Consider the following 15,506-nt stretch of genomic DNA (forward strand, 5'->3'; position numbering starts at 1 on the left):
GCAACCCATTCCAGTATTCTTGCCTGGAAAATCCCATGGACAGAGAAGCCTGGTGGGCTACAGTCCCCTTGGGGTCGCAAAAGAGCCGAATATAATTTGGTAACTAAACAACAAGTTTTAAGCTAGAGACTCTTTCTTCATAGACTCATTACAATCTCATTGAATCTCACTTTTTTCACTTTTGATATTCAAAGCAGTAAACAATAATAAGGAAGACAGAGAAGTAAAGTAAGTAAGAAACAAATCGCCAGTCCAGGTTCGATGCAGGATACAGGATGCTTGGGGCTGGTGCACTGGGATGACCCAAAGGGATGGTATGGGGAGGGAGGTGGGAGGGGGGTTCATGATTGGGAACTCATGTACACCCGTGGGGGTTCATGTTGATGTATGGCAAAACCAATACAGTATTGTAAAGTAAAAAAAAAAAAAAAGCACTATCCTTTTCCTAACTGGTACTTAGACTTGTTTAAAATGATGTTGGAGACTGTTCAGTTGATCAGTAAGTATTTACTGAGGACCCATTCATTATGTGGCAGGAGTTATATTAGATTCTGGGGATAGAATGTGAATGAGAAAAATTCTACCTCTCATGGAGTCTAGAGTCACCTGGTGTATTCATTGTACAGTGTCTTTTATACATAATTTTATCAGTAACGGTAAGCATTTCCACTTATGGGGAGTTCATTGTGTTGCTTTCTAATGCTATCTTTTAGCTAATTATTTTATCAGTGCACATCCATTTTAGAAGATAAGCAATATTGTTAATTCACAGAAAATTGTTTTTTGTGTTGACCCAATTTGCCCTCCTTGACTGATAAACATTTTTCTTTATTCTGCCTCAAAGAACTTTAGAATAAATCTACCACAGCCTCTTATACCCTTTCCCACTCTGTGGGAACCTCGTGAGGGATAGTCTTTCAAATATATTGAGATAACTATTATGCGGCTGTACGACTTCTCTAGGATAGAACACTGCAGTTCCTTTCATCATTTCTTCTGTGTCATGGTTTTTAAATCATATACCATCCTGATTGCTTTCCTCTGGATGCTTTCAACTTTGTCACCCTTTGTTGTTAAAAATAAATTACTCCCAATTTCCTGCTTTCAATAGAGTAGAGTGAACATAATTGACTCTTTGATGTGTGAGGGTCTGGTATGGTCTGAAAGCAATTACTCTGACCTTGAATACTTATTCTACTATACTGTAAGTGTCATTAAAGAAAAAAAATAGGAGCTTGTACTAAATCTTGACCAATCCTTGGATATATATTGGAAGCTTTTTTGAAAATGAGTTTATTTTTTCATTTGTTTTTTTCTTTTGATAATGAAGTATGGTTTATAAAGGTAATATATATCAAAAGTAAATCCAATTAATTGTCAAATTTATCATGCAGATAATCTGTTTTTCTTTTCTGATAAACTACAAGCTTTCTGATTGCAAGGATTACGTCTTATTCATTTTTAAAACATTTCCAGAAATTAGCATAATTCTAAATGTATATGATAGATGCTCAATAAATATTTGCTGACCATTAATGCCTTGTATGGGTTTCCCTGGTGGGTCAAATGATAAAAAATCTGCTAGCAATGCAGTAGACCCAGGTTTGATCCCAAGTCATGAAGATCCCTTGGAGAAGGGAATAGCTACCCGTTCCAGTATTCTTGCCTGGAGAATTCCATGGACAGAGGAGCCTGGTGGGCTACAGTCCATGGGATCTCAAAGGTGGAGAACAACTGAGTGACAAACACACACACACACACATACTCTCTCTCTCTCACAAACACATAATGCCTTATAAAGATATAAAGACATTGTAAAATGAAATGAATTCCAATTTTTAGAATATATTGAAGAATCAGCAATATAGAATAAGACCTTAATTTTATCCTAACCCGAAAAGAGTAACCTTAGTATATTAACAGTATTCACAAAGGAAGTGTGTTGGGTGGGAACACATTCACTTCTAAATGACTGAAGGCCAATTAGCAATGACTCAAACAATAAGAAACTTTAATAATTGCTTAAGAAGCCTGAGGAAACTGGTCCTGAAACTATCTGAGCAACTCAATAATATTATCAAGGTCCCAGGCTTTTAAAAAATCCTGCTCTGCAAAAGCCTTTTTGCATAAAGAATATTTTTCAAGAAGCCTCCCAGCAAATTTCCCTTTGTATTTAACTGGTCAAAAACTGAGTCATATGGCTATCTCTAGGAAGCAGGCAAAGGACAAGAATCTTGGGAATGACTTTTGATTAAACAACTGTTTATGCCACAAGTAGAAAACCCACTATTTTATAAAAAAAGAGATCATGACTTGAAATCAAGAACTTTAGTGATAACTTCAGGGGAACCAAATTACAAGGACCTTTCTAAAAAGATCACTGGTAATATTGGGGTTACACAATTGTATAACTTATTCAAACAGATGAATCATCACCTCTCAATCACTTTTAGAAGAACTGACGAAACTTATTATCTTTTCTAGTTTTTATAAATTAAACAGGCTGTGTCTTTATCACAAAGCTATTTTTATTTTTTCTCCTTCCTTTCAGGAGTCCTATCCAAAGAAGAGGAATTACACTATGGAAATTGTACCATCTGCCTCTCTGGATACATTTCCTTCAGAAAATGAGAATTTTCTATGTGATCTCATGGACACAGCAGTTACAAAGAAGCCTTGCTCCTTAGAAATTGCAAGGGCCCCTTCTCCAAGAACTGGTAATATTTCTTACTAACATGGACCAATTCAGTTTACATGTTTGTATATTTGAAAATGTATCATTAGTATTTTGATGTCCTACAATATTTCTAAAAATGAAAGGGCCCCAATATAGTCATAAGGATTTTTTTTTTTTTTGCATCTTGAAGTGAGTCCAGGTAAGTTGGAACATTTTTGATGTGAATGCTCTTAATTTCTTGGCAAGAGCTCTCATGGAGGTGGTACTGCCATGGTGAAGACACTCTGAAACCTTTCAATAGTGAAAAACATTCTAGGTCAGATGCAAAGCTTTGGGTCCTTCAGAGTCTCATAGCAAATGTGGTAGCAAGAATCTTTAAGTATAGTTTCTTGCATCTTGTCTGCTTCCAGGTTATCAAAGCATACTCAGCTACTTTATGTATTTTATTTCTTTTACGGTATTTTCAGATCCATTACTTTATTTATTAGCATTATAAACTGGTGAACAAGATGAACAAATATGCCCATTTTACTGATGAGGAAATTGAAGCTAAGTGTCGTATTTAATATCAATACTTTGAGGGGCGTTTGCTTGAACATGAGTTTTTGTTTGTCATCATGCTTGCTTTCTATTCCTTTGCCACTGCCTGTGAGTGAAGAATGCAAAGTAGTTACATGAAAGCTAATGGGAGAGGAGAGCTTCAAGTGGGTGGTCAGCATATTCAAGGTTGCAAAGAAATTGTAGAATTTCTGAGGAGAGGCTTTGTTTATTTGTTTGTTTGACAATCCAATTTCTGCCTGTCTTTGAAAAGTAAGTTTAAGAAATGATGTGATAAAACTAGATTTTTTAAAGCTAACAGTGAGATACTCAGAAATGCAGAAGGAAAAGGGAGTGGAGAATACAGATTACCCTTTGAAGAGAATTAGAAAAAAAGCTAAAATGTTCACGCGAGAAGACAGTGGTATGAGGAAGAAATGGCTAGTTTATTTTAGGATAAGTAAGACTTGGTCAAGTTTAGAAGTTGGAGGAGTTTGCTGATGGAGAACAAGAGATTAAAGACAAAGAGTAAAAAGAGAAAACTGATGGGTATAAATTAAGACTGAGATAGTCTAAGAAAGCACAACCACTGCTTCTCTTAGAGAGAAGGAAAAATAAAGCATTATGAATACAGAGAAAGCCTGAAATATGTATGTCCAGATGGGTTTAATTTCTGAGTAATGTAAGGGTTATTGACTGAAAAGAAGAGTTCAATGTTGAGAAGGGTTAAAGTAAAATTCAGAAATACTATTTTAAGTGACTGGCTATGGAATTTTATAGAAGTGAACAAGTAGGTTTTGGAGAAGTACCGAGGCCATGCATGCATGCATGCATGCTCAGTCATGTCTAACTCTTTGTGACCTTGTGAACTGTAATCCACCAGGCTCCTCTGTCCATGGAGATTCCCAGGCAAAAGTACTGGAGTGGGTTGCCATTTCCTTCTCCAGGGGATCTTCCTGACCCAGTGATTGAACTTACATCTCTTGCATTTGCTGAATTGGCAGGCAGATTCTTTACCACTGAGCCACCTGGGAAGCCCAGGGTGTTGTATGAATCATAAGCATGTGGAAGGAAGATTTTTGTATGAGATCAGAGCATAATCATGAAAATAGTTAAGGTTTATTGAGCATTTACTGGTACTAGATACTATTATAAGTGCCTTATATACATTATTTCCTGTAATTCTTACAATGCTACAAGATAATAATACTGTGATTCCCATTTTATAGAAGAGGAACGTGAGGCAGGGAAATATTAGGTAACCTCCCAAGGTTACATGTTAACAATGGATGATTCTGGGACTTGAACTTGGGTTTTCCCCTTATACTCTTAAATGCTATGTTAATTACACTGCTGCATTATATTAAGACCTAAAATGGAATAGAAAGTGTGAACCAAGTAGTGAAATCCTCAAGAAATGTGGAATTATGCCTGGAAATCCACATATGGTAACAATAAAGTCCTCTATAGGTTTGTGTACAGAAAGCAAATCTCTGTGTATACTCAGCATGTGAACTCTAATAGGAAATCCTTCTTCCATAGACCTAGAGGTACAAGGGCTACGCCCTCACAGTAATCAGAAGTAATTCTGTCTCATAACACTCATTCTAAGGAGACTGCAAGATCTGCTAAGATGATTTGTTATGAGCAGAACAAGGAGAAAAATTCCTGAGGTGTTATAATCATGAGTGGGTCCTTACACAGATTTTCACCCAAAACATATCATCCATATAGCCTGCAAAATATCAGTCCATGAATTTAATTTAAAGTAATACCCTCAGTCATCAAGCAGAAGCAAAAGTAAACCATCTAGAGAGGAATGTAAATTATCTCTCTCAGTTCATTTATGTAAATTATCTCTCTCAGTTGTGTCTGACTCTTTGTGACCCCATGGACGGCAGCATGCCAGGCTTCCCTGTCCATCACCAATTCCCAGAGTTTACTTAAACTCATGCCCATTGAGTTGGTGATGCCATCCAACCATCTCATCCTCTGCTGTCCCCTTCTCCTCCCACCTTCAATCTTTCCCAGCATCAGAGGTTTTTTCAAATGAGTCAGTTCTTCACATCAGGTGGCCAAAGTATTGGAGTTTCAGCTTCAGCATCAGTCCTTCCAGTGAGTATTCAGGACTGATTTCCTTTAGGTTTGACTAGTTTGATCTCCTTGCAGTCCAAGGGACTCTCAAGAGTCTTCTCCAACACCACAGTTCAAAAGCATCAATTCTTCGGTGCTCAGCTTTCCTTATGGTCCAACTCTCACATCCATGCATGACTACTGGACTGCTGAATTATCTCTGTAGGCCCTAAGTAATTCCTATAAATACTTTTCCAATTAAAATGATCAGTTTGCAATCATTAAGCTTAGAAGAAAAAGACCCCCAATCAGAAATCAACAGAAATAAGAAAGAAAGGAAAGACTTCAGATATTGTAATTATTAGATACAAACTATAAAATGACCATGTTATTATAGATAAAACATAAAGTTGAAAGTGTTTTGAGGAATAGAAACCATAAAAAAATGACCTAGCATATTTGGGAGGAAAAAGTAAAACTTTTATAAATTAAAAACTCACACACACACAAAGAAAAACAACCCCAAATTTAAACCTCAGTGGACGAGTGGAGCAGCAGATTAAACTCAGTTGAGGAGAGATTTAGTGAGCTGGAAATTAAGTCAGATGGATTTTTCAGAATTTTAAACAGAGGTACAAAATGATAAGAAAATATATATGTGAAAGAGAAGCTAAGACACTTAGAAGATACACCAAGAAATTCTGACTTGTCTGACCAAAGGGGAGAAAAGAGAATGGGGCAAAAGCAGTATATTCAAAGAGCTAATTTTCCAAAAAGGCACAGGCTTGCCCTATATTTACAAGGAAGCAGACAAGTGAGTAGTTAATTTCAACAGAGTATGATAAGTGCTAAGAAAATACTACACTAAAAGTGCTTTGAGAGCTGAAAAGAGGAACACAACACCACCTGGGTGCTTGAGGAAGATTTCATAAAGGAAATGGTGTCCGTGTCAGTTATCTATTGCTATTTAATAAGCCACCCAAAGCCTACTGAGCTAGTGGAATATCAGTCATTTATTTTGCTCAAAATCTGCAAGTTTTGCAGAGTTCATTTGACAGGACAGCTTGTCTGTGCCAGATGATATGAGCTGGGGCTGCACAACTGAGGGAAAGAGGACTCACTTTCAAAATGGGTCACTTACGTGGCTGGCAAGTTGGCATTTGCTGAGAACTGGGTTGATGCTATGGGCTGTTGGTCTTGTTTATTCTTCATGGACTGCTTGGGTTTTCCTTTGACAAACTGACTGGATTCTGAGAGTGGGCATTCCAAAAGAACCACGTGAAACTTGTATCATTTTTATTACTTAGCCTTAGAAGTTCCCATTATCACTTATACTGTAGTCCCAAGTCCTGTCACTTCATGGAAAATAGATGAGGAAACAATGAAAACAGTGAGAGACTTTATCTTTTTGGGTTCCAAAATCACTTCAGATGGTGACTGCAGCCATGAAATTAAAAGATGCTTGCTCCTTGGAAGAAAAGCTATTACCAACCTAGAAAGTGTATTAAAAAGCAGAGACATTACTTTGCCAACAAAGGTCCATCTAGTCAAAGCTATGGTTTTTCTAGTAGTCATGTATGGATGTGAGAGCTGGACTATGAAGAAAGCTGAGCACTGACAAATTGATGCTTTTGAACTGTGGTGATGGAGAAGACTCTTGAGAGTCCCTTTGACTGCAAGGAGATCAAACCAGTCAAACCTAAGGAAATCAGTCCTGAATACTCATTTCAAGGACTGATGCTGAAGCTGAAACTCCAATACTTTGGCGACCTGATGTGACGAACTGACTCACTTGAAAAGACCCCTGATGCTGGGAAAGATTGAAGGTGGGAGGAGAATGGGTCAACAAATGGTTGAATGGCATCACTGACTTGATGGACATGAGTTTGAGTAAGCTCCAGGAGTTGGGATGGACCTGGAAGCCTGGCGTGTTGCAGTTCATGGGGTGGCAGAGTCATACCTGACTGAGTGACTGAATTGAACTGATAGTCCCAAGACTACCAGATTCAAGGGGAGAGAATATGAATCCTACTTCTTGATGGAAGGAGTGTCAAAGTCACTCTGTAATAAGAGAATATAGGATGGAAGATACTTTTGCTGTCCTTTTTAGAAAATAAAATCTGCCACAGTCTTCCCTCTAGTCACTATGATTTGTATCCTTTTCCTGGATGCCCGAATATCAGCCCTTTAGTGCATAAACTCCTAGTCTAGGTTTAGGTATGTATGAGTCTTCCTGGTGCAGTTCTTACAGTATAGGTCCTTAATGACCTTTGCTCTTGGCAGTGATGACCTATGAACTAAAGAGATAAATTACCAATCTCCTGTCCTACACACCAACATTTAAGAGTGGGAAAGGTATAGGAAAACCACAATTGACACTCCCATTCAAACACAGGGAAAATAAGTCACACAGACACCTCTAGTTTGTGGCAATTCTGAATGTAATCAAGCTCAGTTCCTTGATTAAGCCAGTACAATGAAGTAGTAATTGTTTTCTGTGTCTCTTGGTTTTGCCTTCTGAGTCATTCTTCCTTTTCCATAAAAAGTAACCCATTTTTAAATTTGGGTATCTTTCTCACTTGCTTACTGTCTATAAAAAATTAGGGGCCAAATTTTGTTTTATATTATCTTTTTCCTTCTAGTTCAAATTGAAATACTTTCCTTTAAAACTTTATGGACTTTGTATATTTCAATTTGTACTCCATTCCATTAAGCAAAATCTTATAGTCCAGATAATATTTTCTATGCCTTGTGCTCCTTAAGAGAGTTTTATGAAACAATGTCCTTGAGGTTCTTAGAAACCCTATTATTGAACAGGGAGGATGTATGAGGCTTTCTTTAAATCCTTAGAGGGTCATTGTTGGCTTGAAGTTTCTATGCAGCACTACAGCATTTTACTATGGTATACACGGTATACTGTGTAAGAAGCTGTGTTACTTCTTATAACCCTCCCCTTTATGGAAAAGTGTTACTGAAGTCACATCATAAGAAGATATTCTTACAGATACTTTTGAAAAATATAAACTTCAACAATGCCTGAGTTGTTTGTTGTTTCTTAAGTGGGATAAGAGTTCATTTGCTTAGGTATATAATTTTCCCCAATTGCATTCAATCATCAGTATGAAAGAAACCAGTTTGCTCAGTCAGTCAGTAAGTTCAGTCGCTCAGTCGTGTCCGACTCTTTGTGACCCCATGAATCGCAGCACACCGGGCCTCCCTGTCCATCACCAACTCCCGGAGTTCACTCAGACTCACGTCCATTGAGTCAGTGATGCCATCCAGCTATCTCATCCTCTGTCGTCCCCTTCTCCTCCTGCCTCCAATCCCTCCCAGCATCAGAATCTTTTCCAGTGAGTCAACTCTTCGCATGAGGTGGCCAAAGTACTGGAGTTTCAGCTTTAGCATCATTCCTTCCAAAGAAATCCCAGGGCTGATCTCCTTCAGAATGGACTGGTTGGATCTCCTTGCAGTCCAAGGGATTCTCAAGAGTCTTCTCCAACACCCCAGTTTGCTCAGCTGACCCATTAATTTATAATGATTGAAGGTCTTTGCTCTTTGGGTTGTAATTGTGAATTCTAAGGGTTAGAGAATCCAGAGTTTAAAATGGAAGATTTTTTTAAAAATATATAATGGATGAATACTAGAGCCAGAGCAATTTCTGTTCCAGTTCTAGGTGGAACCTTAACAAGTGAACACCACAAAATGCCCCTGCATAAACACCATAGCAGGAGGAAGAGAGTGCCAACATAACTGTAATCTGGCTGGATGAGGAAACAGTCCAAGTCTTTTTCATCCGTTGATTCCATTAAGATGTACCTTAGGTTTTGCCTGGATCTAATTGCTTCCAAGTCTCTCATTCTGCTGCACCTAGATTCTCTTTTTCTTCTCAGGATGAACTTCGTTCATGAACTTGGGAGAAGTTACTGGACTCTCTTGGTGTTACTGATGTTTTCCCTTTGTTACTAAGTCCTTTATTAACTGAAGGTAACACTTGTTGATGCGCATGAGTCTTTTAGAAGCCTTCATATTAAACTGTACCCTACAGTTCCTTACTCAATAAACATTCATTGAGTGCGTCTGGTGTTCTAGGTCTTGTGCTGCATGTTGCAGAAGTAGAGTGAAAGGTACAAGTCCTGATAGGTAGGAACTTAGAGGGTATCAAAATTAAGAGTAATAAGTTCAATGATAGAAGTGAGCATGAGGTGCTCCAGGAGAGTAGAACAGGAGTGAGTGAGTGAAGGCTTCCTGGAGGATCTGGTGCCTTATTTGAACCTCAAAGAAGGAAGAGTTAGATGAATAAATGGGAAATATATGGCTGTCTAGGTCAGGGAATAGTGTGGGCCAAGATCCAGATGTGTGGAAGAACACACTGCATTCACACTATGCCTAATTTAGCCTGGTTAGAACATAGAATGAGACTAGAGGAAAATACATAAAAAACAAGAAGTGACATGCTGAAGTTTGAATTTCACTTGGCAGCAGAGTCAAACCACTGACAGACTTTCAGGAGGGACAAGGCACAATGAGTTTTTGTGTTTTAGAATGATCTCCCTGGAAGCAATATGGGGAGATTGATTGTGCAGATATGTGACTAGAAACAGGAGGATTAATTAGGAGGTCAACACGCAGTCTCAGCGTAAAATAATCATGGCCAGGACAAAGGCAATGTTAATGAAGAGGGGGAAGGAGGAAGAAAGCTGAGGGGTATGTAGGAGTGAAGCTCATACCTTATCCCCTTGGGATTCTGCCATTTGGAAAATAGTAGGCAAGAGAACTGAGGAGCTATATCGTAGGGAATGTATTCTACAGTTTTTGGTTAACTGTGCTGGATAACTTGGCTCAGTTTCACAGACAAATTAAGATTTCTGTATGCACAGGAAATGCATTCTGGAGCTTTTCCTGGAGAGAAAGAAAGAGAGAGGACTAGAGAGAGAAGAGAGAGTGGAAGGATGACCAGGTCTTAAAGGGACTGATATTAGTTGATTTGTGACCCTTTCTTTCCCCCCGTCCCAAGGGTATATTGGAACCCTTAGTACTCCTAGTACTCAGAATGTGACCTTATTTGGAGAAGCCGAGACAGTCTTTATACAAATAATCAAGTTAAAAGGAAGTCTTTAGGTGGGTACTAATCCAACATGACTCATTAAAAAAGGGGGGACATAGAGATATGGAAAAAAGAAAGATAATGTGAAGAGACACAGGGAGAAGATGGTCATCTAGAAACCAAGGAAAGAGACCTGGAACAGATCTCCTCAGCAGGAACCAGTCCTGCCAATACCTTGATTTTGGACTTCCAGCCTCTAGAATTGTGAGAAAACATATTTCTGTTGTTTTTAATACATTGTTAGTAGCAGCTCACGTAAACAAATACAGGGACTGTAACTGAGGACACAAACTCAAGACCTAGATGGGAGGGGTGGATTAGGATGCCGAGACCTATGAGGACAAGTCGTGTGCCTGGCCGTGCTTAACTCAGAGGCTACAAAGCTTGAGTGTCTCGGTTGTAACTGGCAATGTCATTCATTGGTATGGAAGATGTATTTTCTCAGAAAATCAGTTAAGTATGGATGTCAGTTTCCTTTCTGTGGTCACTTGTTAACAAATTTATTAACTAGATGATCTAGTACAAAACAGGTCTCATCTGACCATAGGAAAAATGTTTTTATCATACCAACTGGTTTAATTTAAATATGAAATCAACTTACATTAAACAAAATTATATAATTCAACCAGAAAAGAAGGATACTCTCTGCAAGAAGCATTTTACTCATGCCTCAGTGACTATAGATTTATATGGAATAAAGAATAATATTGCTCTAGTACTAGGCTCATTAAATAAAGATTAACAGAAGTCCAGTCCTTGCTTGACAAATTTGCTAAGACTCATGTTTATTCAGTCAGTATTGAATCTATTTATTTCCCTTAATGCATAGAGCAAAGAACCTTACATAATCATAGTGTTGACTCAGTTACATAAATGAATGAATCATTACATGAGTGAATGAATGAATGAATATTATCCTTAAAAGAAAATGGCTATAATGGCAGGAAAATCCCTTATGAAATAGTCTCATGCCATCAAAGATAATGTTTTCTTATCTGCCTTTCATTTAATTTTAACCTTCACAGGGGAATTTTTCCATTTTTCTGGTTACTAGGCAACCTGTTATTTTGAATCACTTAGTATAGGATTTGCTCGCTATGGATGCTCAATAAATCCATTTTGATTAATGAGCCATTTATAACAACACCAATGAGGACTGTTTCCAGTTCTGTTGCAGGAGAATAGATGATCTCTGATAAAAAGGACACAATCAATAGTCCCATGCCAGGATAGTGCGGGTCTCGGTTACCTTTATTCAATTTGCTAATGTGCTCACTGGAGTATGGTCAACCTGAAATGAAAATGTCATGTGGTGAATAGTCTTCCACACCTCACTACACATCCCTCAGTATCCTGAAATGGGTTGTAGCATGAGGGTGATTTATACCAGAATATTTTTTGAAATGGTGAAATTTTCTTCATTCTAATGCCAAATTTTTGAAACTAAAGGAATTCAGACTGGATCAAGACTAATGTTTACCTCTGCTAAGCAAGTAGGTAGTGTAAACATGAGTTCCGTGAGTATGTTTAACTCATTTAGGAGAGCAAACTGTTTTTAAGCCCCTTGGAAGCAATTCTTTAACGTACAAATACTGGCTTTGCTGATAAGAACCACTTTTATCAAACAGCAATTATTTATTTGGCATTTGCTCTGTGCTCAGTGATGTCTTAGCCATTTATCAAGGCAGATCTCTCTATGGTAAACATGTAATCCAGTGTTAGTTTATAGAAGGGCAGCAGTACCTGCCATGAAATCCTGGTAAATTAGCTCCTCTTTCATCCATAAGGACAGTTTACTAATTTGAATGTAGTCAACTCAATTGGATCAAATTGGTGGAAACTTGTTATACTTGGAAAACAACAACCTAAACAAAAGGAAAATTATCCTTTTTTTCCTCAAATCAATTTTACTTGTTCTATATATGAATAACATGAACTATAGACTTATAAGATCTCTAACAATACAATGAATGCTCATTAAAGTGATTATATGGGGGATATGGACTGATCCCTGGTGGATCAGTTGGTAAAGAATCTGCTTGTAATGAAGGAGATCCAGTTCGATCCTTGGGTCGGGAAGATCCCCTAGAAAAGGGCGTGTCAACCCACTCCAGTATTCCTGTCTGGAGAATCCCATGGACTGAGGAGCCTGGAGGGCTACAGTCTATAGGGTCAGAGAGAGTCAGACAGGACTGAGGTGACTGAGCACCATGGGAGACATAAGCCCATTATGTTGTCATCCATGGTATCCTGTGGAATAGGGATTCTCTAAAATGTCAGAATCTATATAGTAATGAGTTAAACATTCATAAATTCATGCTCACCAAATTCAACCGGGCCCTCCACACTGCATCATTGCACTCTTTGTGTGTTAGTCACTCAGTCATGTCTGACTCTTTGCGACCCCCGTGAACTGTAACCCAGTATCCTACGTACTCTCAGCAGATGGCCTCATATTTTAATTAACAAAGAAAATGGGGACAAGGACCTACTGAATAGCACAGAGAACTACATTCAATATCTTGTAGCAGCCTATCATGGAAAAGAATATATATGTGTATATATATGTATGAATAACTGAATCACTTTGCTGTTCACTTGAATCTAACCCAACACTGCAAATCAACTACAGTTTAAAAAAAAAAAGGTTAAAAAAAGAAAACCAGAGTCATCAGGTGAAAGTTTAATGTCCTCCGCCAAGTCTACAACTGCCCCTACACTCTTCTCTTGCCTGTTCCTCTTAAAATAGAGGGTATTTTTCTCCTCCCATAGAAGATCAGTTCCAACCTCTATGCTCCATGCATATGCCTTCCAAAAAATATGACCCTTTCATTTATTCCTTCTCTCTCCTGTATTTTTAATTGTTTCTTTTTCCCCCTGGATCAAGTAACATTTAAATGTTTGTCTTTTTCATTTGAAAAACAATAACAAACAAAACAACTAATAATGAAAGCAACAAATAAACAACTAAAAAGTTGCCTGATCTCACTGGACTCATTAGCTATTTTTCTCTCTCTCCCCTTTACATTTTTAGTATGTTTATTTTCTTCCTCACTTTTCACTTTTCAGTCCACCTCATTGGATTTCCAATCCTCACCGCTCTTTTGAAAGGTGCTTTCCAGGAGGCCAGTGCCTAATCCATTAGTACCCCTAGAGCTGATGAAAGTTTCTTTCTAAAGGTACCAATGACCTTGATGTCACAAAATCCAAAGGACATGTCTCGATCCTCACTGAACCTCTCAGCAGCATTTCACAGGTTAGTGACACCTCCATCTTGATATCTTTTCTTCCCTTTGCTGTTCAAAAAAGGTTTTCATCTTATGACAGCCGATGTTTTTCTGCAAGGTTCTAAAAGTTGGGAATTCCTCAAGGCTTGGACAAAGTCCTCCCTATTCTTTTTTACTTTTCCTTCTTCCTAAGTGATCTTATCCATAGGATGGCTTCTGTTACAATCAACATGCTGAAAGAAAGTGAAAGTGTTAGTGTCTGACTCTTTGTGACCCCATGGACTGTAGCCTGCCAGGCTTCTCTGTCCATGAAATTCTCCAGGCAAGAGTACTGGAGTGGATTGCCATTCCCTTCTCCAGGGAATCTTCCTGACCCAGGGATCGACCCCAGGTCTCCTGCACTGCAAGCAGATTATTTACCTCCTGAGCCACCAGGGAAGCCCTTCAATATGCTGAAGGGTCCCCAGAGTTTCTCTCTGGTCTAAAACACTTCTTTTAATTCTAGACTCATTCATCCACTCATTCATCCACTCATCCATCCATCCATCTATTGAATACCTCCACTTATATGTCTCAAAAATACCTTGACCCCAAAATATCCAAAATGACATGTGTATCTTTCCCCCAAAACGTGCTCTTCATGAAGTGTTCCTTCTCTTAGTAAATGACTTCATCATTCATCTGATTTCAGAGGCACATGTGTCATTCTTTCCATGTCTGTCTTCATTAGCTTCCATATTCAGTCAGTCACTAGGTCTTGTGGTTTTTAACTGGATTAGGTGGTAGGGGGAAGGTAATTCTGTACTTACTATTGATCCCTAGCTACTCATCAACTGTCTCTCCTTCAATCACCAATCACTCTTCTGGATTATTTTAGTAATAAAATATTATTTCCTATTTGCCTTAAATCTGCATGCATCACGCCTCTTTTAGTGACGCGCCATTACTCTTAGAAAGATGACCCCAAACCCCTAGTAAGGTTCTAAAGGCCCTGAATAATGTCATATTTTTCCTCTTCATTTCATCTTTAGCCTCATGTCTCATAGTCTCTACCTTTCCAAATGACCCTGTTTAGTTTCTTTGTTTCTTTTAGTTCTTTAATAGCAGCAAGCTTCTTTCTACCTATGGGCCTTAATATGCCTGAAGCAAGTCTATTTCTGCATCCCTTTTCCTTCTTCTCTCAAGTAAATAACTTTTATTATTCAGTGAAACCACCTTTGTGGGAACCCACACACACCTGTGCTCCAGACTAAGTATGTATGTAGATGCCTCTGTTTTCTAATATTTTAGTACCTTCTAATTTTCCTTTAGGCTCCTTACTTTTGATTGGGATTGTATGATTTTGGGAGATTACTTATTTTAATATGTGTTAGTTTTCTGTCTCATAGAGCTCACAGTCTTACCTGTTCTCCAAGTGCAACCATAGCTTCTAGCAAAATCACTGCCATATAAAAGACACTAAGCAAATATTAATGAAAAAGTAATACTAGCTAATGCTATTGACTACTTACTTTATGCATATTAACTTATTTAATCTTAAGCTATTTGTGAAGTAAGTAGTTTTGTCACTACTATTTTGTAGAAAGGGAAACAAGTCATGGAAAAGCTTTGAACTTTTTGGAAAATGTCAGTGCTAGAATTCGCATACAGGATATTTTACTCTGGAGATCATATTATTTTTTTCTTCGGCCAAATCACACAGCATACGGGATCTTAGTTCCCTGACCAGGGATCTAACCCATGTCTCCGTCATCCCTGCACTGAGAGCATGAAGCACTGGACAACCAGGGAAGTCCCTAGAGATCACAGTTCATGAATTAATTAATTAGTTTATTAATTAATAAATTAATGCAATTAATGCGATTTTGAGTTTTTTTTTATTTGCAGG

The 15,506-nt window shown here is 38.1% G+C and overlaps 1 protein-coding gene across 7 annotated transcripts in view; it reads left to right on the forward strand.

Annotated features, from left to right (window-relative positions):
• Positions 1-15,506, forward strand: part of ANKS1B (ankyrin repeat and sterile alpha motif domain containing 1B) — a 1,164,007-nt gene that overhangs the window by 417,421 nt on the left and 731,080 nt on the right. For all 7 annotated transcript variants that reach the window (XM_040234922.1, XM_040234916.1, XM_040234918.1 and 4 more), the window contains exon 10: positions 2,552-2,717. In XM_040234922.1, the coding sequence (XP_040090856.1) occupies positions 2,552-2,717 (166 nt within the window). The remainder of the gene's footprint in view (positions 1-2,551; positions 2,718-15,506) is intronic.

Source organism: Oryx dammah, unplaced genomic scaffold, assembly GCF_014754425.2.
Source record: "Oryx dammah isolate SB20612 unplaced genomic scaffold, SCBI_Odam_1.1 HiC_scaffold_29, whole genome shotgun sequence".
Classification (NCBI taxonomy): Eukaryota; Metazoa; Chordata; class Mammalia; order Artiodactyla; family Bovidae; genus Oryx; species Oryx dammah.